At 41.1% G+C, this 27,471-nt stretch overlaps 1 protein-coding gene across 1 annotated transcript in view; it reads right to left on the bottom strand.

Moving 5' to 3' along the window:
- LOC115475651 overlaps positions 1 to 27,471 on the bottom strand; it is a 451,633-nt gene that overhangs the window by 31,356 nt on the left and 392,806 nt on the right. The window contains exons 40-50 of the mRNA XM_030211552.1: positions 26,608 to 26,649; positions 25,666 to 25,719; positions 23,447 to 23,500; positions 21,295 to 21,348; positions 18,028 to 19,224; positions 17,404 to 17,457; positions 15,245 to 15,271; positions 14,879 to 14,911; positions 6,807 to 6,845; positions 3,024 to 3,071; positions 1,612 to 1,665 (exon numbers count right to left, since the gene is read on the bottom strand). Coding sequence (XP_030067412.1) covers positions 1,612 to 1,665; positions 3,024 to 3,071; positions 6,807 to 6,845; positions 14,879 to 14,911; positions 15,245 to 15,271; positions 17,404 to 17,457; positions 18,028 to 19,224; positions 21,295 to 21,348; positions 23,447 to 23,500; positions 25,666 to 25,719; positions 26,608 to 26,649 — 1,656 coding nt within the window. The remainder of the gene's footprint in view (positions 1 to 1,611; positions 1,666 to 3,023; positions 3,072 to 6,806; positions 6,846 to 14,878; positions 14,912 to 15,244; positions 15,272 to 17,403; positions 17,458 to 18,027; positions 19,225 to 21,294; positions 21,349 to 23,446; positions 23,501 to 25,665; positions 25,720 to 26,607; positions 26,650 to 27,471) is intronic.

Genomic DNA, 27,471 nt, shown 5'->3' with positions numbered 1-27,471 from the left:
GGCACCTATATGTATCCCTAAACGTATTCTATAAAATGTACACGTATTATACAGAATACACTCAGTCGATGTAGGCATGCTTAAATTTACACATACTCATTTACGCCAACAAAAACTTGGTGTAAATCCCAGTGCGTAGATTTAAGTGCACTGGCTCATATTCTGTAAGTATGCGTGGAAACGTTGGAATGCCCACAAATCACCCATAAACACATCCCTTTTGAGCAGAGGTAGTATGGAGCTGCAGAGTGAATGCACTTGGAAGTCAATAAGAGGAGTTTGAACTTTATGTGGAAATGGATAGGGAGCCAATGAAGTGACTTCAGGAGAGGGTTAGTATGAGCGTAGCGACACTGGCAGAATAAAAGTCATGCAGCACAATTTTGAACAGATTGAAGGGGAGAGAGATGGCTTAGTGGGAGATCTGTGAGAAACATGTTTCAGTAGTGTAAGCGAGAGGTGATAAGAGCAGGGGCGTATCTGCGTGGGGCCACAGGGGCCTGGGCCCCCGCAGATTTCGTCCTGGCTCCCCTCCCCGCCATCAACCCTCCCCCGCTGCTTACTTTTGCTGGCAGGGGGCCCCAACCCCCGCCAGCCGAGGTCCGACCCGAAGTCTTCATATTTCGTCTTCCTCCGTGGCCATGCTGCAAGGAAGTAATGCTGCAGTGCTAATTCGTTGAATCCAGTTCGGAGTCTGACGTCGCAGCACGTTGTACGCGCGTACAATGTGCTGCGACGTCAGACTCCGAACTGGATTCAACAAATCAGCACTGCAGCGTTACTTCCTTGCAGCATGGCCACGGAGGAGTCGGAGGAAGACGAAATATGAAGACTGCTGGGTCGGACCTCGGCTGGCAGGGGTTGCGGCCCCCCGCCAGCAAAAGTAAGCAGCGGGGGAGGGTTGATGGCGGGGAGGGGGGTGGAGAGAGGCGGCGGTGGTGGCGGCGGGGGGGGGGGGGAAGGGAGGCAAAAATGTGCCCCCCCCTCTCTGGCTCTGGCCCCCCCTACCGCCGGATTGCAGATACGCCCCTGGATAAGAGTGTGGATAAGGCTTCTGATGGTGTGCTCATAAAGGAAGGGATGCATTTTGGTGATATTGCAGAGAAAGGTTTTAGCAGTCTGTTGAATATATAAAAAGAAAGAGAATAGGAGTCAAAGATGACCCCAAAGTTATGAGGTGATGAGACAGGAGGATGAGAGTGTTATCCACAGAGATAGAGAATGGGAGAAGAGGAGACGTGGGTGTAGGGAGAAAGATAAGAAGCTCAGTGTTGGCCATGTTTAGTTTCAGATGGCAGTGAGACATCCGGGCAGCAATGTCAGACAGGCAGGCTGAGTCTTGGGCCTGGTTTCCTGCTGAAATTTCTAATGTGGAGAGGTACATTTGGGGGTCATCAGCATAAAGGTGATACTGAAAACCATGGGAGGAGATTAGAGCACCAAGGGAAGAACTACAGATGGAGAAAAGAAGAGGCCCCAAGACAGAGCCCTGAGGTACACCAACTGAAAGTGGGATAGAAGTGGAGGATTCCTTCCTTTGCCACTACAGTGTTATTCTAACAGTCTAAAGACACTGTCCATATTATTTTATAAATATTATTTCATACTCACTTAGTAGCTCTGTAGCTGGAATGTTTGGAAAGAAGAGTTCATATATCCATGATGCTGTAAATAAAATAAATATATTTTCATTATGAACACGGAAGTGATGTCATAGGGACACTATGAATAAAGTGTGCTAAACAGTTAGGGCTTCAATGCTTGAATGCAGTTTGTGTAATTACATTTTCCACCTCTTTCATAGGAAGTGGCAAGTACACCATCCTAACTATGATTACACTTAAAATGTATTAAGAGAGCCACTTATGTAAAGGTGCCTGGAGCACGTGACTGAAAATCCAGATTCTAGACCTTCTTTACCAAGGGCTCGGGACACACCTAGCCAGTCAGATTTTCAGGATATCCCCAATGAATATACATGGGCTAGATTTGCATGTGTTGCCATTTGTTATATACAAATCTAGCCCATGCATATTCATTGGGGATGGTTCTAGGCCCATTAACTAACCTGTGGCTTTTCTGTTTTTTGTTGGAACCACTGGCAGAAGAACACAACACTCTGTGAAATGAAGTCATTTACCTAAGCTCTATGAATTAAAATTAAAATGACTCAGAAAATCATTAAAATCAGAGAAGCAACTCATGAGGCCTCTATGCGAGCAAGAACACAATATCAAAATAAGTGTCATGTTACGTCAAATGAATATTCCCTTAAGCAGAGCATTCTCAAATACATTTCACCTGTAGGCAATCAGTATAGAGGAAAACTGTAATGGAAAACTTTCCCCCCACCACCCACTCCCAAATGAAAGAACCGGTGACTCTTCACCTGCTGGACTAGTAATTATTAATGAATCTGATTTTCCAGAAACTTTTCTGGACCTCTTCAAACCAGCTCAATAGCATTATCTAGCAATAAGAGTGTGATTTTTACAATAATCCACTGAGTGGAAGAGGCCAAATAGGAACGTATTCAGGTAGTGAATTTACAGACAAGTAGATGCCTATTTTCATTATAAAATACCAGAGTATAATTTATCTAACGTGCATCTCCACTGCAGCAGAGACATCTACACTAACCCTAGAGCTGGTATAGATGTCCACATACATGAATTACAGTATTATGTAATCTACGTCTTTGTGTGCTGCACTCATGCTTAACTCCACCCATTCACATGCCCACCATCAAAGTATGGGCCATCATTTTAACACAATTACATTTAAATGGGTCATAAGAGGACACTAATATGTCTATGAATGGTTGTGTACTGTACTGCTCAAAGTGTGCCCACCCTTATGCCATTACCACCACTGCTCTTGAAAACTTGTCACAATTTGGCAATCACAGAAGATGATCTAAGTTTCTCTAGTATCTGCATCGTATTGCTAGCCTGCAACATTACTATTCTGCAATAATCTTTGGCAGTTATCCATATTTTCCAAAAATAGGATTTAATGCTCACTTGATGAATCTGCTGTCTTTGGATGGAAAATGTTAAATATCCATGTTCCTAAAAATAAAGTAGAGATGTTAGCAAATATATTTGGTGTCTTAAAACCATGGTGAAATGAATGATTGGAATATATATCTTCAATTTTCTTCTGACATCTGTCATACTATTGATTTGCTAGTTCATGGAGGAACAACATACTATAGAAAACCTTACTAGGGATACATATTTGGTAATGTTATGCAATGCATATGGAAGAGGTTTGTGAATAGTTGCAGGGCATATGGAAAGTTTTATTGAAGTCTGTGAACATGAACAGGTGGTTTAACCTCTAAACACAGGGCCAGACACACCCAGTAAGCACGGCAAGAGGACACTGACATATGGGGGACACAAAGGTTTCTGTAACTGCCCTTACCTGTTACGCCAGCCCTCCTGGAATGCTAGAAGAGGCATTAGATCAGATTCCTGGCTGATTACCCACCCCTCGCTTGTTCTACTTCTGCCTCCAGGACAAGCACAAAGCACCCATGCGAAGTTTTTGGGAGCCTTCCAGGCTATATATTCACAGAGGGCCTGCTTGACCCTTTCCCTCTGATGAGTTCTGTTTAAGAAGAATGCTGCACTAGTGGCAGAGGGGGGAGGGGTGATCTTGCATGGGTGTGTGGGATGGGAGGGGAGGGGAGGGAAGAGAGAAGGTACAGTGCTCATTATTTAAGAATGCATTGAGTGGCACTCATCCCAGCACAAATCCCCGTTAATATCATTGTTTATATCTTTACATAGTAAAAAAAAACGTAGCCACACACAGGAGAGGATAAAAAGATTAGATGGGCATTATGGGCTATATTTCCTATTGTTCTATGGTTCCATTTTTTCACCTGGTTTTTAATCCATGAGATCTCCTTTTCTTACTGCATGCTAGAGAAGTGAAGAGAGAAGGGTCAATGCAAGACTGAGGTGGGAGTGTGAAAGAGAGGAGGTAATGGTTAATGAGTAGTTGGAAGAGTGAAGAAATGTGAAAGGTTGATGCTGGATGGGGAAAGGTGAGTGGGGTTGAAGCTGAACAGATATGTAGAAATAAAGAAGAGGAGAGGAGGGGAGAGAAAAGGGAGATGACAGTGCCAATTTATAGATTGTGGGGTGGGAGTGTCATACACCCTTGCACCTGCCTCGGCTATGGTCCCTGCGCTATCTGACCCTCACAATGCATTCTCCATCTGATTATGCAGACATCCCTTGTTATTACTGTCAGGTGAGGAGTATAAAGGCTAACTTCCTGAAGTAGATTACATGATTGGAGCTACTGATTCAGGCAGATTTTGACCTGCGCCATCCACAAAGCTGATCAACAACTGAAAAGAGAGTTTTATAATGGCCTCATACGAACTTGAGCCCAAGAAACTAATTCTATGGCTGTGGCCATTGATGCCACTACTGGTCTATAGTCTCACAATACAGGAGCTACCTTGATTCTACAACAGGATGGCAAAATTCCAAATTGTAACTCTTTCATATCACAACCAGAACCCACTGACTGGATATGACTTAGTCCATTCCTCAACAAAAAGAGACAAAATTGCCCACTATTTGATCTCTCAAAGAATGAACCCTAATTCCTTCATTGCGAACAGCATGTGGAACCAGTAGGTTGAAGACCTTAGACTGCCCTTTTCCTTCTCCAAAAAAGGAAGAGGAATGCACTGAAAACTTCACCGCTGAATAAACCTAGAACACCCAGTCTGTATTTTCTGTTGTCCCTAAATCTTGCTCTGGAAGCTGGTTGATGTGTAAAACACTTTGGCTTGTCTCCAGGCAATCTTTGAAATGTGAGCTCCCAAAGCACTTGAATAACTTCTCCAGATCCATACGTAAGTTTATCTGTAAAGGGAAGTCAGCTAAGGTGAGTTTTGGAAGCTGTATCTGCTAAACAATTTCTAAGCCATAACCGTACTCTTAGCAGAGTTTTGGTAAAGAGCACCTGCTCTGAGCATCTTTAAATGCTTCATGCTGTGGGGCTGATCCATTTCTTACTAACAATAGAAATCTGGCTCATTGTCTTCTCAAACACTTAGGCATAAAGGGGTAAACTGGTACTAACGAGCATCTTTCCAAACTCTGTCCTGGGGTTCAACGGACTCCATCAGGTCAGGAGAAACTCACAGATAAATGAAGGATGTCTCACCAAACACTTCAAGAGAACCACAGGGGCTGCCCTCTTGATCCATGATATCTAGAGACTCACTTAGACAAGAGGAGCAGTTCTCCAATACGCCATGCTGGCCCTGCAACAAACACAGTATTTGGAGCACTCAGCCTAGGCGGCCTCCATCAGAATGAATATGAAATTCACCCAGGTATCCAACTTGCAAAGAAAATCAAGCCCGGGAATGTGGCCTAATGTGGCTGGAACAGGTGAACTGCAGTGTCATGGAACTAGGCACGGAACTTCTCGGAATCAATATCTAAGTCCCATCAAGCTCCCTTGGGATCAAATGTAAATTAAAGGAAGACTCACCCCCTTATTCGTTTAGCATAATTAGCTGTTTTATAAGCTGCTCACAATGCTTCTCCAAATATAGAACGAGACTCCAATAAGTTATCCTCTAGCACCAAGCAAACATGTTTAATTTTTTTATTTCTATCTTTTTATATGAGCTAATCCTAGAAATGTCTATCAGGACCACCATGCTGCACTGGTTATCAGCTCTCCAGCTAGCCCAGGAGTCCACATCAAGCACCAGTCTAGGAGCTGCACAGCAAACACTCACAATCTGCTTTTGATAGAGAAATACTGAGGCTCTGTATCTGTATGGTGCCCTAATAAAGTGGATCACAAAAGTCTTTGTTTTCAGTCTCCATCTGCTGGTCCGGTAAGGACAAGGAAAGATATGTTTGTGTTCATTTAGGCATCTTCAGTGTAGAAAAGGCACAAAAACAGTACAGGGGATGCAAGACAAGCCAGGGAAGGGGTGGGAGAGTACTAGGAGATGCCTTGCCTTCCCACTGTTTATATAAACACCTATTCTTCCTTTTTTATATCAGGGATGTTTATGGGTTAAAACCTAAATTCATAAGCCCTATTTATTTGAAGAATTTCAATTAGGAATCATTCTACCATCTCTTTCAGTGTAACAACTGGGTGATTTTCAAAAGCATACAGTACAGGAATAACATCTACTTCTGGTTCAGCATTGTATAAGATAATTATATTTACATTTTTGTTCCCTTTTTCTTCTACTTTAAACTTGTGTGACTGATCTTGGTCTACCTCTTCATTGACATTACTTTCTACACTTTTAAAAGGTTAATATTGTAAAGTGCTCTGACCTGTTCATCAGACAGAACGGTACAGAAAATCCTTAATACACAAACAAGCTAAATATCCTTCTATTATGCAGCTTCCCACTATTAGTTGTGTACATCAACCAGCAGGTGGAGATAGAGTATAGAAAACAGAGCTGAGACATATCACAGTCTACTTCCTCAATATCTTCTATCTCCAGCAGGTGGATGGACACAATTTTCAGCCTCTGGTTCTGAGTGCTTTGCTCCTGGTTCAGTTTGTCCTTAGTTGAGCTTGCGGGTGGCTTGATTCTGTAGAGTCATATGTCTACGGGGAATCTTCTGCTGAACAACTCTAGCAAAATATCCATGCAAGGCAAAGAGCCACACTTCAAGCAGATCATTCCCCAATATGAGTTATCCAGCTCAATCAGATCAGAGTGATCAAGTTCCAAGGTCAATATTGCTATAGCAGGGGACAAAGACATTGATTGCATGTGTCCACTTTACCTTTATCCACGTCAGGAGGAGGCACTGGAAATTGTATTTCTGGAAAGAAAATGGATAAATTACTGAAGAACATGTGTGATATTTTAATTCTAAAAAATGGAGATTCTGGTTTGAACTAAATTTATTTACTGCAGCTTTCTTTATTGCATTATCACCCACATGGGTGCTGTCATATGGAGTACCTCAAGGATTGATACTGTCATCAATTCTGTTTAATATCTACCTCAAACTAGTAGCCCAGCTGATTTGATCAATAGATTCCCAATGATAACTCTATGCAGATGATGTGCAGCTATCATGCCCATTGAACCAGATTTACCTACAGCCCTGAATACACTGAGTACCAGTTTAACAGCAATTTAAGAATGGGCTAACACAACAGACTTTACCTGATCTCAAGTAAAATTGAGTTCTTGTGGATCTTTAACATTTTATTCCTATGGGCCCTGCTGCAGATAACTTGAGCTAAGCTTTAGTAAAAGACCCCTATAAGTGGTTACATACCTGACATCAAAATCTTTTCTGGAAGTTACAACCTCACTCTTAAATGCAAGTCAGAAACTTTAGAGTACAGCTAGAATCGACACCTATGCTGATCCTCCAAATCCAAGCAATCTTGAGGAGCTGCTTTCATTATCGTCGACAATGTCTGTACAGTGCCTCTCTACGTACACTGAGAAGGCACATCTTGTAACAAAGGTTCAAACTATGATAACATCAAGACTAGATTACTGAAATGCACTCTATATTGGTCTAACTATAAAAGGTCTGCATCAGCTCAAATTGATTCAGAGAACTGTAGCAAGACTGATAGAAGGTTGGAAGCAATGCGATCATATCTCACCATTTAACAAAAGCATCACTGGCTAACTTTGCAGTAAAGGGCTAAATTTAAAACTCTGTCTGATCATCAAGGACTTTAAAGAAAATGGGCCAGAATACTTGCAGAACAGGATCTCCATCTATACGCTCCAAGATTGCTAAGGTCCTCCCAAGGAGTATTCCGAATGACAGCTTCTCTAAAGTCCATCATGCAATGTAGCACCTGCCAAAAAACCTGCACAGGAGTAGCCCTCACACTTTGGAATTCACTCCCTGAAAGGCTTCATTCAGTGCATAACAATCTCTACTTCAGGAAGTAGGTGAAAGCTTGTCTCTTCTCCCAAAACTTTAAAGGAAGAAGCACCTAATTAGCTAGTCACACAAACACACAAGGGCTAAAACTGGCTGCAGATACTGTAACAGGACTTGCTTTTGCTACATTAACTGAGATTATATTCTTCCACATTTTCACTCCTGTTATTCTCTCTTATTTGTCTGCATACTGTGCCCCCATTTACACCCCATGCTTTCTATTAAGAACTTGTATTGTGTACTGTGTTGACATTGCAAGTAGCGTAATATGCCTTAATATGTACTGTTATTTCAATATTTTTCTGCTGAAATTGCATATTGCCTATGTCCAGATTTTTCTTCCTTACACCAGCATGAGTGAATTTCTTCAGAAAGATGGCAATTAAATCTAACTAATTAAACAAAGAAATAAAGAAATACACATACGAACGGGAAGACAGGGTAGAACAGCTGCTCTCTAACTATCGACATCATCATTGTTACTGTAGGCTCGATATTCAGCCAATGACAGGCAGCGCATTTGTTGTCTACCGGCGGTGTTAAACCTCGATATTCAATGCCAGGCCACATCCAGCGACTGGCATTGAATTTCTGGGTTTCTTTTGGCTGCTAGAAAGTTAACCAGCTATGCTGATATTGAGCACTAACCGGTTAACTTTTTAGCGGTGAAGATAGACCTGCTATTTAAGCAGCCTATTTGACTCCCTTAACATAGCCTTTTAGGCATTGAATATTCACAACTAACCGGCTACGTTGCAATATGTAGTCTGTTAGTGGCTAGCCACTAACCAGGATATTCAGCAGTAGGTAGCCAATATCTCCTGCTGAATATCCACAGTTAGGCACTTAAATGCTATTTAATCGACCAGGAGCTGTTAGTTTTGAATATTGGGACCCCTGTTTCCACTTACTTACTGCTATGTCAAGTCATTCCAATAAAAAGCAATAACCCATATGCTTTCCTTTGCATGGGACCAAGGGAGTTTACTGAAATAATAGCTAAAAAATTAATTTTATATATTTATTTATCCAATTGTTGACATACTACCAAGATAACATACATGTTAAAGAAAAACAAATCAGGCTCACCAGAGTAAATTGTGCTGAAAGGCCAGAAACCTTTCATGAAAGTATGAACCATTATCTGAGTAGCAGAGTGTGTCTGGTCAGCATGATATTCACATCTTTGAAGAGAATGTACTAGCGCAAAGAAATATGTAAAATACCTGGAGGTATCTAAAACTGTCCATATGTTGTTATTTTGTATAAATTTACATGTTTTTACCCTTTGCTAAGGGGTTCCATAATACAGCCAGTATCCATCATACATTATTTTGCCTATTTCATTGCATGTGACAATTTATTTAAACATATAAACAGGAATCCAATAAAATTTATATGGAAATATGATGTTTGATTTTAACAAAATATTTCTAAAAAGCAAGAAAAAGACCTCAAAATGCCCGACCACTTACTTTCAGTTTTCGGCGGCTTTAACTGGGGGCGTGGTGTTCACCACTGGTCATAAAAACCTTGCTTGGAAAGAATTATTTTAACTTTTAATTTATTTTCAAATTTATTTCCAAAAAGATTTTAGCAATTGTGCTCTTTTTTACAAAAATGTTTTTTTTTAGATATATTGACAATATCAATGCTATCTTCAAAATTTATTTAGTTCATAAAAACCTTCACTGATTCTCATGAGGTGCTATAAAGCAGCTTTACAAAAATAAAGTCGAGCACTTATCTGTCGCCTCTGGTGAATGTCTTCCTAAAGTCGGCTAATAAATCCAAATAAATAAATAAATTGCTTGTGTCTAGCTTCCATAGCTCTAGACACACGCAGAAATACTTAACAATTTTCCTCCAAAAAACAGCCATCCAAAGAAGCAGAATTCATGTCTTGTGTTAAAAAGCCAGTTTTATCATATTTAAAACTAGTCAAAAGAAGTATAAAAACCCTAATATAAGATTTAAAAAGCATATTAAAAAACATGATAACCACAATATACCAAAGTGCAACAGACAAAATACTACTTTGATAAGTTTTTTTATTTTAATTTTAATTTTTTTTTTACTGTTCACAATTTATGTTTGTTTTCTATCTCTTTCTAAGTTAGCTGGCTTGATGGGCTTTTAGCTCAGTAATTTATACACATTGATTGCATTGATAAAATTTATGATCAGATGGAAATATGTTGATTCATTTTGCTAATTCACATTTGCACAAAGTGACTTTATTTTTATGTATTCTTGTTCATATGATTGGCACTAATTAAATAAGCCATTCTCATTATTCACACTCACTGTTTGCATGCTTATGACACGACCAATTTATGGGCCATGTTTACTAACCTGCGCTAGTGTTTTTAATGAGTGCTAAACATACTAATATTATAGGTCTTACATGGTTAGCATACCTGCACTAAAAATGCTTAGCGGGCCCTTAGCACATCTTAGTAAACAGGGCTCTAAGGGGATCTTTTACAAAGTGTTGGTAAGCCTAACGTTGCCTTACCAAATGCTAAGTCGGAACTACCACCAGACCTACAGTGGTGGAAATAAGTATTTGATCCCTTGCTGATTTTGTAAGTTTGCCCACTGACAAAGACATGAGCAGCCCATAATTGAAGGGTAGGTTATTGGTAACAGTGAGAGATAGCACATCACAAATTAAATCCGGAAAATCACATTGTGGAAAGTATATGAATTTATTTGCATTCTGCAGAGGGAAATAAGTATTTAATCCCTCTGGCAAACAAGACCTAATACTTGGTGGCAAAACCCTTGTTGGCAAGCACAGCGGTCAGACGTCTTCTGTAGTTGATGATGAGGTTTGCACACATGTCAGGAGGAATTTTGGTCCACTCCTCTTTGCAGATCATCTCTAAATCATTAAGAGTTCTGGGCTGTCGCTTGGCAACTCGCAGCTTCAGCTCCCTCCATAAGTTTTCAATGGGATTAAGGTCTGGTGACTGGCTAGGCCACTCCATGACCCTAATGTGCTTCTTCCTGAGCCACTCCTTTGTTGCCTTGGCTGTATGTTTTGGGTCATTGTCGTGCTGGAAGACCCAGCCACGACCCATTTTTAAGGCCCTGGCGGAGGGAAGGAGGTTGTCACTCAGAATTGTACGGTACATGGCCCCATCCATTCTCCCATTGATGCGGTGAAGTAGTCCTGTGCCCTTAGCAGAGAAACACCCCCAAAACATAACATTTCCACCTCCATGCTTGACAGTGGGGACGGTGTTCTTTGGGTCATAGGCAGCATTTCTCTTCCTCCAAACACGGCGAGTTGAGTTCATGCCAAAGAGCTCAATTTTTGTCTCATCTGACCACAGCACCTTCTCCCAATCACTCTCGGCATCATCCAGGTGTTCACTGGCAAACTTCAGACGGGCCGTCACATGTGCCTTCCGGAGCAGGGGGACCTTGCGGGCACTGCAGGATTGCAATCCGTTATGTCGTAATGTGTTACCAATGGTTTTCATGGTGACAGTGGTCCCAGCTGCCTTGAGATCATTGACAATTTCCCCCCTTGTAGTTGTAGGCTGATTTCTAACCTTCCTCATGATCAAGGATACCCCACGAGGTGAGATTTTGCGTGGAGCCCCAGATCTTTGTCGATTGACAGTCATTTTGTACTTCTTCCATTTTCTTACTATGGCACCAACAGTTGTCTCCTTCTCGCCCAGCGTCTTACTGATGGTTTTGTAGCCCATTCCAGCCTTGTGCAGGTGTATGATCTTGTCCCTGACATCCTTAGACAGCTCCTTGCTCTTGGCCATTTTGTAGAGGTTAGAGTCTGACTGATTCACTGAGTCTGTGGACAGGTGTCTTTCATACAGGTGACCATTGCCGACAGCTGTCTGTCATGCAGGTAACGAGTTGATTTGGAGCATCTACCTGGTCTGTAGGGGCCAGATCTCTTACTGGTTGGTGGGGGATCAAATACTTATTTCCCTCTGCAGAATGCAAATAAATTCATATACTTTCCACAATGTGATTTTCCGGATTTAATTTGTGATGTGCTATCTCTCACTGTTACCAATAACCTACCCTTCAATTATGGGCTGCTCATGTCTTTGTCAGTGGGCACACTTACAAAATCAGCAAGGGATCAAATACTTATTTCCACCACTGTACGTGGCCGCCGGTGGTTGTTCTGACCCAAGTGTGCACCATTTCCGGGGACCCCCCCCCCCCCCATAGATGGCTTGTGCAGCAGTAACCCGGCTGTAATCGGTTACTGCCAGATTATAGCGGGAGCCCTTATCGCCACCTCAATGGTTGGTGAGTTCCCAGCCACATATTTGCCTTGGGTCTTTTTAACTGCTGCAGTAAAAATGGCCCCCGCCGCCAGCGCAGGGCCCTTTTTCCTGCAGCTTGGTGAAAGTAACGGTAAAAGGACCCTTATATGTTTTATATGATTTATGGTTCACATATGATTAGTATGTAAGTTTTGTATTAATTATGGTCCACTCCTATTTATTTTGAATTGATTGGATATTTATATATTTTATTATTTATGCCTATTTATATATGTGCTAAATTGTGACCAATTGAAAGTTTTTACATCTATGTAGTTTTTCTGATATATTTTTGTATCAGACCCTTGAAACTGGTGCTTTGTTGTCGAAACACGGTCATATTGGGTCTAAAAAAGGACTCCTGACTTTCACATCCTTGAAGAACCTTTGTAGTGGTCACTGATTCAGCAACTGTGGGGGTTATGAGCTACAGTTCCTCCTGTCTCAGGGCTGCCAACCAGTTCTTCAGTTCTAGGGCAGATAGAGTCTTGGTACTGATCATAAGAATGGAAGTACATGTATTGCTATACTGGGACAGACCAAAGGTCCATCAAGTCCACTATCCTGTTTCAAACAGTGGCTAATCCAGGTCACCAATACCTGGCAAGATGCCAAAAAAGTACAAAACATTTTATGCTGCTTATCCCAGAAATTGTGGACTTTTCCCAAGTCCAATTTAATAATGGTATATGGACTTTTCCTTTAGGAAACCATCCATACTTTTTTTTAAAACTCTGCTAAGCTAACCGTCTTTACCATATTTTCTGGCAAAGAATTCCAGAATTGAATTACACATTGAGTGAAGAAACATTGTCTCTGATTCATTTTAAATTTAGCCGTCTTTTCTCTTGCCTCATGAAGCATTTCCTTGACATAGTTCTCATTTTCATGGATACTTTTCAACCTTGCCACCTTCTGTTTCATGAGGGATTCAAGCTTCAGGTATCTTGCACATGGAACCAGCCCTTCTCCCTGGATCCTGCTGTCTGTGGGAGCTCTCCAAGAGAAAGGCATGTGTCTTGACTTGAAATGGGCCACTAGAGGGAGTTCTGCCTCACAGATGACAGCCAAAATCCAGAAGGCTGGAGAGAAGTGGACAGAGCCTTAAAGGATTAAGGGTAGGAGAGCCCATCACGGAATGGAAAAGGGCATTTCCCTTTTAAGTGGTGGACCTAGCTAAGATGGTTCTAGGCCCTTCTGAAAGGAAGGGCAGTGCCCCAGAATGGATGGGGTTAGGTCACAAACCCACTATAAAATCACTCCCTGGGAGTAAACAGTAGAAGGAATGGAGCCCTGTGGTTAAATGGAGAAACTGCCTGGAACAGGCTGCAAACCTCACTGCAGAGACCCCTAAAGAGAAGTTGGACTTAGGATCAGAAAAAAGATACCTACCCTAAGAATGATCAGAATATGTTCTACAGTGTGTAGGGAACACTGGGTAGATTGAACTGAGACTTGGACTAACTGAAGGAGAATTTCCCCTATAGAATGGTTGATGAAGGCTAGATGAAGCTAATCTGCATAATGGTAGAGCATGAACACTACATAATTTGCATATCATATGATGCCTGGTAGCCTAGTATGTTTATTCATATGAAAAGAGGTGCTAGGACTGGATGACTGGTGGTGGTGATGGTGGTGGTGGGGGTGGTATATGAAAAAGTAATCCTAAGCATAAAGAGGTCCCCTATCCCTGACACTCAGAGTACTAGTTGCTTTTGAAGGGAACCACCTCTGAGCTATTTCTTAAGAGACAAAGCTCTGGTTGGTATTGGATGAGACTGAGTCTTAGGTTGTTACTCAGGACTAGAGATTGCTAGTCAACTATTATTAGGTGACCATTCCAGGGCAGATACTGTTGTTGGACCCCAAGACCTTGTGATACTCTACAAGACTGGGAGCAACTGAGTCCTGGTTATCTTATGTATCTGTGCTTGTAAGTTAATATTAGCTAATAATTTTTTGATAATTTACACAGCAATTAGTTTGCCCTTTCAACTTTGCTCTATAATCATTATTTCTACTATTCACATAAATAATTTTCTAGAAGATTAATAACATAATTACAATTGCTTTCCTATTATAATACAGAGGGTATATTGCCTCCAAGTCTCCAAAGCTAAAAAAAAGAAAGAGGGGTATTGAATAAACACAGTAGCTTATAACTATGCTTCAATGCCAGACTTAGACCAGGGGATATGTCAGGACACTGCTAAGGAATCATTCAACCCCTAGAGCTCCTAGGCTTTCATCAGAGAGTCACAAGTAAAAGTTTTCACTGACCCCAAAATGCCTATCAATCTATTCTCCAGGGCTCTCCAGGCTTTGGGACTCCTCCTTTGTACCTAATCAGCCAGGTGAATTCTCCTGCTCTAAAATCTTCTGAATACTGAGCATAGATTACCTATAGTAGAATGGGTCTTTCTCACTGTAATAGCTTTCCAGAGAGCAGTCATGGATGTTCAAAGAAGTGTCTTGGCCAAGTACACAGTCATCGTTCATCAGTATATTTATTTATTTGATTGCATTTGTATCCCACATTTTCCCACCTATTTGCAGGCTCAATGTGGCTTACAGAGTGAAGTGGAGCATTTCCATGCTGTGCATATAATAAAATTAATTTCTCACCTGGCAGCTTTACAGGTGGGGTGGGTTCAGGTACTGAAAATAAAATGGATGATTTAGTTTGAGTTAAAGATATCTTGCAAAAGTGTGATGGAATTTAGTTCATAGATATTTTGAAAAATTATAGAATCATCATATTGAATCAAGTTTAGCTCAGGCCCTGCTCTCTCTGTAAAATGTTCTCAAGGTGAGGTCTTCCCACCTTTCTTTTCCCCAAACTCCCCCTTCTCTAAGAGACTCTAAAACTCAAGACATTGAACTTCTTCTGGTAGAAAACAACGGCATCAAGTAGTGGTATGGACAGGTAACCCTGGGTAGTCTCGGATGGATCAAATTCAATATTGTGCATAAATAAGATTGAATACTTACCCGGACCCTCAATCTTTGGTATGGGCACTGAAAACAAAATGAATGGTTTAAAAACAGTGTAGGATTATGGGTACCACAAGGCTTATATTTCATTAGAGAAAAACTAAGTTAAGAATTGGTGCACAATATTGCTATATGCTGTACTTTCATCCCTCTACTGAGTAGCTGGACTGCGTAAGAGTCATGACTGGGCTTGCAAGTTAGTCACTGGTGTACCACGATCCAGTACTGGGTCACAACCACAAGTTCACAAAACTCTGGATTAGTGTGACTTAAACGTAGTTAGCACTTTCATGACAACTGAAGGGAGATCTGATTTGATATTAGCTTTGAGAGACAGAGAGAGAGAGAAAGAAAGAGTTTGGTAAGAAGAAATGAACATTCAACAAAAGAAAAGTAAAATACTTTGAAATGACTGAATACAGAATACTAGGAAATGTGCTTACATGAATGGAAATCAAGTCTACCAAATGAAGTAAGGAATGTAATAGGCCATTGTGCTGCAGGGGATGTGGCTTATATAGACTTGTATGACTCTGCTCTACACAGGAGCATAGAAGGGCATTTTCGAAAGAGCATCCAAGTTAAAAACAGTGTAGGATTATGGGTACCACAAGACTTATATTTCATTAGAGAAAAACCAGTCATTCCCAGTACCAGGCAGGGCCGGCATTACGGGGTTGCAAACAGGGCAATTGCCCTGGGTCCCCATACCATAGGGGGCCCCAAAACCTGCCTCAAGCTAAAGGAGGCATATGCTGAAAGCCAGCTTTTGGGCCTACACCCTGGTTTCTGCCCTGGGCCCCTGAATGTCTAACACCAGACCTGGGTAGCTGACAAATAAATAAGTCCAAGTTCTTCTGCGCCCCCTTTTTCTTTGCCAAATTTGACTCACTAGGGCTATCACTTGTTGGTAGCTCTGCTGCACTCTCACATCCTCAGATCCTGAAGTAAGGCACCACTTCCCCTCACTCCCGCCCCTCCAGGAGGATGATACTTTTTCACTCCCTCCACGAAGTGTCACACTCCAACAGCATGGTTTCTTCCGGTCTGTATTGAGCCTTTGTTCTGTAGCAGGGGATTCTCCCACACCTTTACAAAAATAGTTTAGGATTATCCCCCCCCCCCCCCCCAGATTATCTGGGTCCCAGCGGAGGACAGGCAACCAAAACCCCATCTCTCTCCCATTCTTTTTTGGGAAGATATGGAACCACTCCCTTGGTGATCTCTTCCTCCCCAGCAGGCCATAGTAAAACCTTGGGAAATCTCCCATTCCCCTTAGCAATAACTGCATTTCCAAGACGGGTTACAGAAAAAACCCTATTCTAGCTAACTGTATACCACTATACTATCCTTAAAGCATGTAGGTGTCTCCTATTTCTAGGTACAGTAGGTATTTTGTTATATTTGGAGAGCTCACACGCTTCACCACAAAAGACCTACTTAAAGAGGTATATTTTCAAAGTACTTAAACTTACAAAGTTCCATAGTATCTGCAGTGGGATTTGGACCTGGGTCCCCTTGTTTAAAGTCCACTGGACTTACCACTAGGCAACTCCTGGGAGCTGCTTGCTGTTATCTTGTCTATGCCCATAATACCTGACGCTACCTGGAATCCCCTGTCAGTTTCACTTCTTAAAGTGGTAGGAGGGAGGATTGCATCAAATAGGGGATTAAGGGGGGGGGGGGGGGGTCATACACGTTTTTGTTACTTGGACATGATTGAAATAGGTCTAAATACAAGAGTCTTTTTGACTTGGCGGTTTCTTCCTCTTCCATTATTGCTTAAAGACGTTCTAATTTTGGGCTCACCCTAGGCATGTTTCAGGTCTGATTTCATCATACCTCCTTGTCATATGAACAAATTGCAGTGAAAGATGTCCCATTTTTGCTTTCCTAAAACAGGCATTTGAATATTTTCAGCAGATGAATGTTTTTCTGGCTATTTTGATGTGTCCATCTGCTTTGAAAATGAGCACATTAATAAATAAAGTGGTTAATATGGGACCAGGACAGGACGGAATACTGGTAAATAAATTAGGTACTAGTTAGACAATGGGTCTTACTGAGTGATAGCATTAGTGGGTTCCATTGTGGTAAAGGAAAACTAAGCAACCTAGAACAGCTTCTTTTCAATAGCAACAGGACAAAATACTCACAATTTAGTGTTTCAGACAGAGCCCAGGGAAACAGCTTTATGTGGCTTTCCTTAACTGAAGAGAGAAAAAGAAAACATTAAAGACACATGGCATTCACATTGCAAAATATATAAATGAAAAATATAGAGTACACATTCATTGTTGTACTTATCTACTGTATATTATATATGTGACAAGTAAAACAAAAAGTTTTTCTAAGAAACGGTGACATTTCAGAATAGACAACTCGGGCACATGCCAAATTCTGAAGATGCCCAAAAATGGGGACCCCACTCACTCATTACTTTCTAGCATCTAAGGAGCAAACCCTCTACTGTGATGCTCCACTCCTTTGCTGCTATGTTTCAAGTCCTCTACCTATGGGCAGCATAATAGTATATTTAGCCCTGCTGTTGCACTCTTGAAGTTGCTCCTTTGGGCATAGAAATTATCTTAAATATGTGAGAAATGATATCATAAACACACACACACAAACACGTTTGTGATTGAACCATGTAAAGTATCGTTTCCGACATCAAAGCCAGTATGAAATAGTCATATCCTGCCTTTTTATGTGAGACCTTCATTGCATGACTTGTTGCTTCTATAAATTACAGACATTTAGGTGCTAATAAAGGTACTTACATCCCATACAAAGGCCACGAGATGCATAGCCGAAGGTCAGGAGTCCAAATGGAACTGTGGGATGGTATAAAGTATGGAAACGGTACCCACTGTCAAATTTAAGTATTCCATAAGAATAGTCTGTTCCTGAAACAGGTGTCCACTGGATGCTGTTGAGTGGTTTCCCATCCAACCTTAATTCAAAGATTGCTGAAGTCTTTGCGATTATAGATACAAAATTGTACTCAAATGATTTCTGCCCATAGATGATATAGGAGGTGCAGAAGCTCCCAGTATCAGGAATATCCAATAGGAAGGGGTCAAATTGCTTTCCATTCACAACCCCTCCGGTATAGTGCTCCACAACTTGAATTTCAGCATTGCCATTAATATAGAGGGCACTTGGGCCTGATAGTTCAAACTTCAAAACTTCTCCAGGTACCAAATCCTTACTTCCTTGTTTACCCCCAAATGTAAAATCCAGCCTAGTCTTCTGGCTAGAAATTACCATTACTACAGCATCATTTGGCAACGAGGGTAATGGTGTGATGCAGAAAGTGGTGCCCCAGTTGGAGACAGGCTGGAGCTGTTTATACATATGGTTACACGGAGTATTTTTGCTGGAACAGCTGTGGCCGTACAATACAGCCACGGGCTTTTCAGACATAATGCTGGTGCCAGACAAGTCATCCTTGCTTTGTACCTGGAGAACTTCAAATGGCTGTAGAGTACGAGTCACCTTGCTCCCTGCAGGATAATTTGTATTCTGCAATGTCACTGCACCTCGAAGAAGCATTTCAACTGTGGTGGGATAATCATAAGTTATAACTGAGAACCCTTTCGTATATGGTGTTTCCTCTCCACTTGGAGTGGCTATATAGTACTCATTGCCTAAATAATGTATGGGATATACTAAAGCCCTATCAGCAGATTGATCTTTAGAGTTTACTGAGAATACACTGATTGGTTTATCAGATTGAACAATAACAGAGGCTCCGAAAAGTCCTGGTCCACCGTACACAATGCCTACTGATATGGGTATGGCCACCATATCCCAGGTACCTATGATGATCTCCGTCTTAAAATAAGAGTCGTTGATCCAGGCGGTGACACGAGTATCTTGGGTGGGAGAAGTGACTAACAGCTGATAATCCCCTGGAACATTAGGGTCCGAATTTGACATAAAGGCCGTGATGAACTCCATTCCCAAAGGTCCATCTGTAAATATATATCAGGCATAGTTAGAATACAGAAAAACAGCAAGTTTAATTTAACAGTTCAAATAATTTACTCTTTTTTCACTCAGTTCGAGAAGACAGAAAATTCTGCTGTACAGAGTAAAAATGTGTAAAATTCTGATTTCATCCCAACTATAAATTATTCAGCATGGAAGAGTTTTGTGCCTCACATGTGGTTTGTCTCCTTATTCTTTCAGACAAGATATTATAATTCTCAGACACTGAATATCCGAGTCCTCAGCTGTGCCTGGAAATTATCCGAGTATCACCGATATTCAGTGCCATACCCGGATAACTAACTGGACATGGTAATGAGAACATTTTATTCGGTCCTATCTGCCCACTTAGTTATCCATTAATAGCATTAAATATCTGTTACCCTCCTGTTCTATTTTTTTGTCTTTTTTGATCTGCTTTTTTTCTTCTGATTTGCCATTTCTGTGGCAGATCTTTGCCTTTTGTTTGTTTCTGTCTAATTTCCGAGTATGCCTTGACTTTGCCCTGCAGCGCCATGGCACTAACCAGAGAGTGCCAAGGTGATCAAAGCTGATATTCAGTTGCACTCTCTGAAAAGGTGGCACTGGACATCTACTCCTCATATGGGCAGTACAGCTAAACTGGGCAGGAGGGGCTGAATATTTACCCCTATAATATCAATCCAGTCTACCCATATAGCTTATCCACAACTATACTGCCAATGCTACTAAAACAGAGGCATCAGAGTTCTGGAAAACTTGGCAAAACAACTCAGAGTATAGAAAATGTAAAGCAGGAAACTAGTTTTACCCCAGTGCTTCCATATTTGAATACTGTGTTTATCCTGTAGCCTTATACTTTTGCTTTTTATGTCATCATATCATACAGATTAAGAAACACTAGCATTGTGCATGTTTATCATTTTGAGGCATTTGAAATCCCTATTAGAAACCCCCGCTTATAAGCTACCCAAATCCATCATTCAGAGTTTTCATTTCTGATGTCATATTGTTAGGTTTATTTATTTATTGGATTTTGTTTACACCTTTTTCAGTAGTAGCTCAAGGTGAGTTACATTTAGGTACACTGGATATTTCTCTGTCCCAGGAGGGCTCACAATTCAAGCTTGTACCTGAGGCAATGGAGGGTTAAGTGACTTGCCCAAGATCACAAGGAGCAGCAGTGGGATTTGAACCAGCCACCTCTGGATTTCAAGACCAGTGCTCTAACCACTAGGCCACTCCTCCACTCCATAGGTTGCATTCCATAGCCACTCTGATGCCTGTCAACAGTTCAAATATGTATAAAGCTGCATGTAGGTGACTCACCTTATTTGTCAGTATTATTGATATGCTGACTATATGATTTCATTGAAAGGAACATAACCCATCCATTGGCATTCTCCTTTACCCTTTTCCATCAATGCATTTAACTCACACTGTTCTCCGTCTTCTCTGTGTATGCCCATACCCAGCCCTTCGCAGCCCTTGATACTCACTTTCTCTCTCTGGGTCACAAGCTCAAGTGACAATAGTGACTATGGGGAATACTAAACAAAAAATGTGTGCTTCCCTGTACTTTGTTTTATTATCTTTTCATCCCTTCTCTATCCCTCCCTCCAGCGCTGAGTTGTCTCTCTCATTCGCTGTGTCCTTCAGTTTCCATCCAGTCAGCGCCACTGAGAGGGTGAGAGGGGCAAAATTCCCCAGGGTCCGGTATCCAAAGGGGTCCTGCACGGCGCTGCTTTTGCTCAGATGGTTTCTCCTGCTCCTGTGTACCACAGTGCCAGGTTAACGCATTATCGCATTTAACTCTGTTTTGCTGGCAACAGGTCCATCTTCCTGCTGTGTCCCACCTTCTGTGCGGTCTTTCCTGTTTTGACACGGCAGGAAGAAAACCTGTGAAGCAGTAGAGTGGGGCAGGAGGAGACAAGTAAGCAGGCCCGTGGGGGGCGCGTGCAGGCCAGAGGGGGTGCTATGGCCAGGAAACGGCGAGTGGGGGGTGTTTGCCAAGGGTCTGGCTTTGTCTCTCGACAACCCTGCATCTGGTCTCTACTTTGGGATGTTAGACTTACCAGAAACAAATTGAGCTGGAAGATTTGGTTTTGCTTCTCTATATATCCATGATTCTGAAAATAAATTAGATACGATACCATAAATGCATATGTCACATGTCCAAGCTTCACTCTGTGACCCGGGAATATTTATTTCCTGGCCCCAACTCTAAAACAAAGTATCTATTTATAAACATGGATAGAATCCTTTTAGGTTAAATAATAATCCAGATGAATAGTAAATGATGTTGGGTTAGCTACTGATAAGGAAGTGATAGGGAAGAAATCATAGGCTGCATATACAGTGGGGGAAATAAGTATTTGATCCCTTGCTGATTTTGTAAGTTTGCCCACTGACAAAGACATGAGCAGCCCATAATTGAAGGGTAGGTTATTGGTAACAGTGAGAGATAGCACATCACAAATTAAATCCGGAAAATCACATTGTGGAAAGTATATGAATTTATTTGCATTCTGCAGAGGGAAATAAGTATTTGATCCCCCACCAACCAGTAAGAGATCTGGCCCCTACAGACCAGGTAGATGCTCCAAATCAACTCGTTACCTGCATGACAGACAGCTGTCGGCAATGGTCACCTGTATGAAAGAAACCTGTCCACAGACTCAGTGAATCAGTCAGACTCTAACCTCTACAAAATGGCCAAGAGCAAGGAGCTGTCTAAGGATGTCAGGGACAAGATCATACACCTGCACAAGGCTGGAATGGGCTACAAAACCATCAGTAAGACGCTGGGCGAGAAGGAGACAACTGTTGGTGCCATAGTAAGAAAATGGAAGAAGTACAAAATGACTGTCAATCGACAAAGATCTGGGGCTCCACGCAAAATCTCACCTCGTGGGGTATCCTTGATCATGAGGAAGGTTAGAAATCAGCCTACAACTACAAGGGGGGAACTTGTCAATGATCTCAAGGCAGCTGGGACCACTGTCACCACGAAAACCATTGGTAACACATTATGACATAACGGATTGCAATCCTGCAGTGCCCGCAAGGTCCCCCTGCTCCGGAAGGCACATGTGACGGCCCGTCTGAAGTTTGCCAGTGAACACCTGGATGATGCCGAGAGTGATTGGGAGAAGGTGCTGTGGTCAGATGAGACAAAAATTGAGCTCTTTGGCATGAACTCAACTCGCCGTGTTTGGAGGAAGAGAAATGCTGCCTATGACCCAAAGAACACCGTCCCCACTGTCAAGCATGGAGGTGGAAATGTTATGTTTTGGGGGTGTTTCTCTGCTAAGGGCACAGGACTACTTCACCGCATCAATGGGAGAATGGATGGGGCCATGTACCGTACAATTCTGAGTGACAACCTCCTTCCCTCCGCCAGGGCCTTAAAAATGGGTCGTGGCTGGGTCTTCCAGCACGACAATGACCCAAAACATACAGCCAAGGCAACAAAGGAGTGGCTCAGGAAGAAGCACATTAGGGTCATGGAGTGGCCTAGCCAGTCACCAGACCTTAATCCCATTGAAAACTTATGGAGGGAGCTGAAGCTGCGAGTTGCCAAGCGACAGCCCAGAACTCTTAATGATTTAGAGATGATCTGCAAAGAGGAGTGGACCAAAATTCCTCCTGACATGTGTGCAAACCTCATCATCAACTACAGAAGACGTCTGACCGCTGTGCTTGCCAACAAGGGTTTTGCCACCAAGTATTAGGTCTTGTTTGCCAGAGGGATCAAATACTTATTTCCCTCTGCAGAATGCAAATAAATTCATATACTTTCCAAAATGTGATTTTCCGGATTTAATTTGTGATGTGCTATCTCTCACTGTTACCAATAACCTACCCTTCAATTATGGGCTGCTCATGTCTTTGTCAGTGGGCAAACTTACAAAATCAGCAAGGGATCAAATACTTATTTCCCCCACTGTATATGATGATCGAGATATTGTAAATCAGTGTGCAAGGCAGTGCTGATGGTCAGAGTAATGGTAGGGAACATTGAGAGAGATTTGTAACTGCTAAAAGAAAGGGTGCCTTAACATGTTTGTAGAAATTATTGGTCACATCTCATTTGGACCTCTGTCACCTGTAGAGAGGGTAATTCCAACTACTTTCATCTGAATCATTTTCTGTGCAGGCAGTGCTGTCCTGCTGATAGATATGGGTGTCAGTGCATATTTTCTATAAATGTCATTTCATGCTCACCTGTAACCACTAAAGAAGGAGGTACCAGAAAGTGTGTGTTTGAAGGTCGTAGTTCTGAAAATACAATGGTAAACAAAGGTTTAAGTTATCATGCATTTAAATTCACATACAAAGAACTTTAGAACATAAGATAAGCCATGCTTAGTCTGACATAGTTCCTTCAAGCTCAACATCCTGTTTCTTATTTTGGCTTGTGTGGGTCACAAGTACCCAGCAGATCTCAAAATATAGATTAATTTTTTCAAAGCCCATTCCAAGGAACCAATGATGGCTTTCTCAAGTCTACTTGGTTAATCATTTTAATGGACATTTCCTCCAGGATTTTAGTCACCTTGATCACATCCTCCAGCAAAAGATTCCACAGTTTAATTGCATAGTGGGGGAAAATAATTTCCATGGTTTGTTTTCAATCTGTTGGCTGTTAGTTTTATGGAATGTCCTCTAGTTTTGGTGTTCTTTAAAAGGATAAATTTACTGTTTAATTTAATTACAAATTTGTATATCATTGTTAAATAAACCAAATCACATTCAAGGCGGTTTACTACCAATGCACTCTGACAATACGTGGCGTAAACAGTCACCTGGGCTACCCTTTCTAAAAACTGGCTTACATTGGCTACCCTCCAGTATTCTGGTAGAATTCTTGATTTTAAACATAAAATACATATTACTCATAATAGCTCTTGTACTTTAGTTCTATAAGTATTTTGGGATGTATTTCATCCAGTCCAGATGATTTGCAACACTTTGGTTTATCAAATTGCTTATTACGTCTTCCAGGTTTACAGAGATTAGTTTCAGTACCTCCGGCTTAGCCCCAATAAATACCATTTCTGGCTAGGATATCTCCCATACCTTCTTCACTGAAGTGACAGCAAAGTACTCATTAAGTAACTCTGCTATGTCCTTTTCCTCCCTGAGTGCCCCTATTACCCCTTGATCAACTAGAGGTCCAAATAATTCTTTTACCGGCATCTTGCTTCTAATGTTCCTTAAGCAGTTTTCATTATGTGTTTTTGCCTTCCTTTCACCTTTTCTAATATGGTAAATATATCTGGTCTGGGCTTCTATGTTGGTAATTTTGAACAATATCCATTTGATCTTTGCAGCTGCTCCTCTAAGTTTCTTTTTAATTATACTTTATTATACTCTTCAATTAATTATTCCAGGATCAATGCACAACACTAAAAGTATTATTGAAATGGGTATTGTAAAATTCAAGGCAGTGATGGAGACAAAACCAGTGACAGAATTCAAAAATGCAAAGGAGAAAAACAAAGGATCCCTACATGCAAAGACAATGAAAAAATAATATAAAAAATAAAAGCTTAGCACTGCTTAGATGGTAAGTCCAGTAGCTGGGAAGCATGTCCAGTGCCGGGCAGACCTTTACGGAATGGTAGATCTGGATGGGTTGGAGGGGGCTTCAACAGCAACTCCAGTAGTTGGGGAAATAAGGCCAGTGCTTCTATTGTTTGCATCCCAAAAATGGCAAGGATAGATCAAGATCAGGTATGCGTATTTTATATCACATCATGTCATATGCTATGAGTGTCTCTCAGAAGAGGAGGGGAAGACATCTTGAGGTTGATAGAGAGTAAAATGTTGCCAGTTTAAAACACTGTTGGATTGTTACTTTAAATCGGGTATTCACTATGAATGTGATTATACTGCAGCCAAAATTATAAAACCATTCTTCCAAGGTGGTAGGTGAGACTCTGGCAGCCTTATTGGGCAAACTGGATGGATCGTGTGGGTCTTTATCTGAGGTCATCTACTCTGTTACTATGTTTCAAATATATATCACTTTCTTTTCTTGGGCTTGTTAAAAGTTACTCACAATTTACATGACTAAAATAATCCACATACTTCTACTCACATTGTGTAGATTCATTCCAAGAAGCAGATGTAGGTTTGTAGAGCCAACACCACAGGTATTTTTTGCATTTTCAAAACAATGTGAGTCATTTTCCATGAGAAAAGTATCAAGACATTAATCTGCTGCAAGTGGTAACTGCTGCTTTCTCATGAAACATTTTTCAAAAGTGCCTTTTGTAGGATTTCACATTCCCACAAACATGACATAACACACATGAAATACAAAAGATGACCTACATTTCAAAAAGATAAGATATAGAACTTCATAGTCCTTTTCTTTCCTGGACACTGTGTTTAGCAATAGGCTTTCCTTCTTGCTATTAACAAGATTAAACACTCACTTGGTAGCTGTTCAGTTGGTGTATTTGGATACAATGTTTTATATAGCCACAATCCTGAAAATAAAACAGATACAATTTGATTAATTCCATATTAAAAAAAAAGTTTGAGATTGCATTCAAAAAAATTGTGGGACAAAAACAGAGGATCTCTTTATAAAAAGAGGATGAAATGAAACCTTAAATAGCCTTAAATAGTGCAGAAATGGGTATAACCTGCAATGAGCAACAAGTACCAGTCCGGCCACTTTGTTGGGAATAGACTGGTTGGACTATACAGGTCTATATTGTTGCCTCTGCTCACTTCGACCATCTAATGTTAAAATGTTCTGGAAAAGGGATCACTTGCAGGGCACTTGTAGCGATACAGAATGAGCCATATGATACAAACACTGTATATATTTCATTATTATCATATTATTATCCTCTGTTTTATTTTTTATGGTATATTTTAATGATTTTTTTGTCATAATTATATATTTTTTGTCATAATTATTGTTTTAAGAAGTTTTATTCTTTTTATGTTTTAAGAACCCCTGAAGAAGGCAAGGGTGCGGAAACATGGCCCGTGTTGGGGTTTAGTTTGTCAGCAAATAAACATGTGATTGATCACTTTGAAGACTGTGGTTGTCTTCTTTCGCCTTTCTGGATTATCTCTAAAATGCCATCGTTGGAGCAGAAGCCCCAGCTTTTACAGCATATTAATAAAGTAATTTCAGAGAATTTATTACAAGAATAACAATGTTTTCCTTTTATTTGAAACAGACATTTACTTGGTATACAACAGACAGGACCCATTATTGAACTTCCCATAGGAGATAACAGTGATTTCAAGTTGTGATATAGAAGAAAATGTATTCATAATTCTTCAGTATTGCCTACATATAAGGAGTTGCTCTTTTGGTATAGTCCTGGGTAGCAGTCTATGTACATGTGAGTGCTCACCTAAATCTGTTGGTGGTGGGAACTTCAGAGATACATCTGGTTCTGAAAAGAAAGTGGATACCTTAATTAAATACATCTGACATAATTTCAAGAAAGTTCAGGTTTTGATGATTTCTCTACAAGAGATGGAAAATTGTGATATTCATAGATCACTTGGATCTCTTTACACCAGTGGCTTTCACTCTCAAACTAATTAAAAGGTATAAAATCTAATTTTATTAAACTAAATACATTAAGGACCACATTATATATATATATATATATATGGCACCTATATGTATCCCTAAACGTATTCTATAAAATGTACACGTATTATACAGAATACACTCAGTCGATGTAGGCACGCTTAAATTTACACATACTCATTTACGCCAACAAAAACTTGGTGTAAATCCCAGTGCGTAGATTTAAGTGCACTGGCTCATATTCTGTAAGTATGCGTGGAAACGTTGGAATGCCCACAAATCACCCATAAACACATCCCTTTTGAGCAGAGGTAGTATGGAGCTGCAGAGTGAATGCACTTGGAGGTCAATAAGAGGAGTTTGAACTTTATGTGGAAATGGATAGGGAGCCAATGAAGTGACTTGAGGAGAGGGTTAGTATGAGCGTAGCGACACTGGCAGAATAAAAGTCATGCAGCACAATTTTGAACAGATTGAATGGGAGAGAGATGGCTTAGTGGGAGATCTGTGAGAAACATGTTTCAGTAGTGTAAGCGAGAGGTGATATGAGCAGGGGCGTGTCTGCGTGGGGCCACAGGGGCCTGGGCCCCCGCAGATTTCGTCCTGGCTCCCCTCCCCGCCATCAACCCTCCCCCGCTGCTTACTTTTCTGGCGGGGGGCCCCAACCCCCGCCAGCCGA

The sequence above is a fragment of the Microcaecilia unicolor genome, chromosome 8 (genome assembly GCF_901765095.1).
Source record: "Microcaecilia unicolor chromosome 8, aMicUni1.1, whole genome shotgun sequence".
In the NCBI taxonomy this organism is placed as follows: Eukaryota; Metazoa; Chordata; class Amphibia; order Gymnophiona; family Siphonopidae; genus Microcaecilia; species Microcaecilia unicolor.
This window is presented reverse-complemented; position numbering and strand designations above follow the sequence as displayed.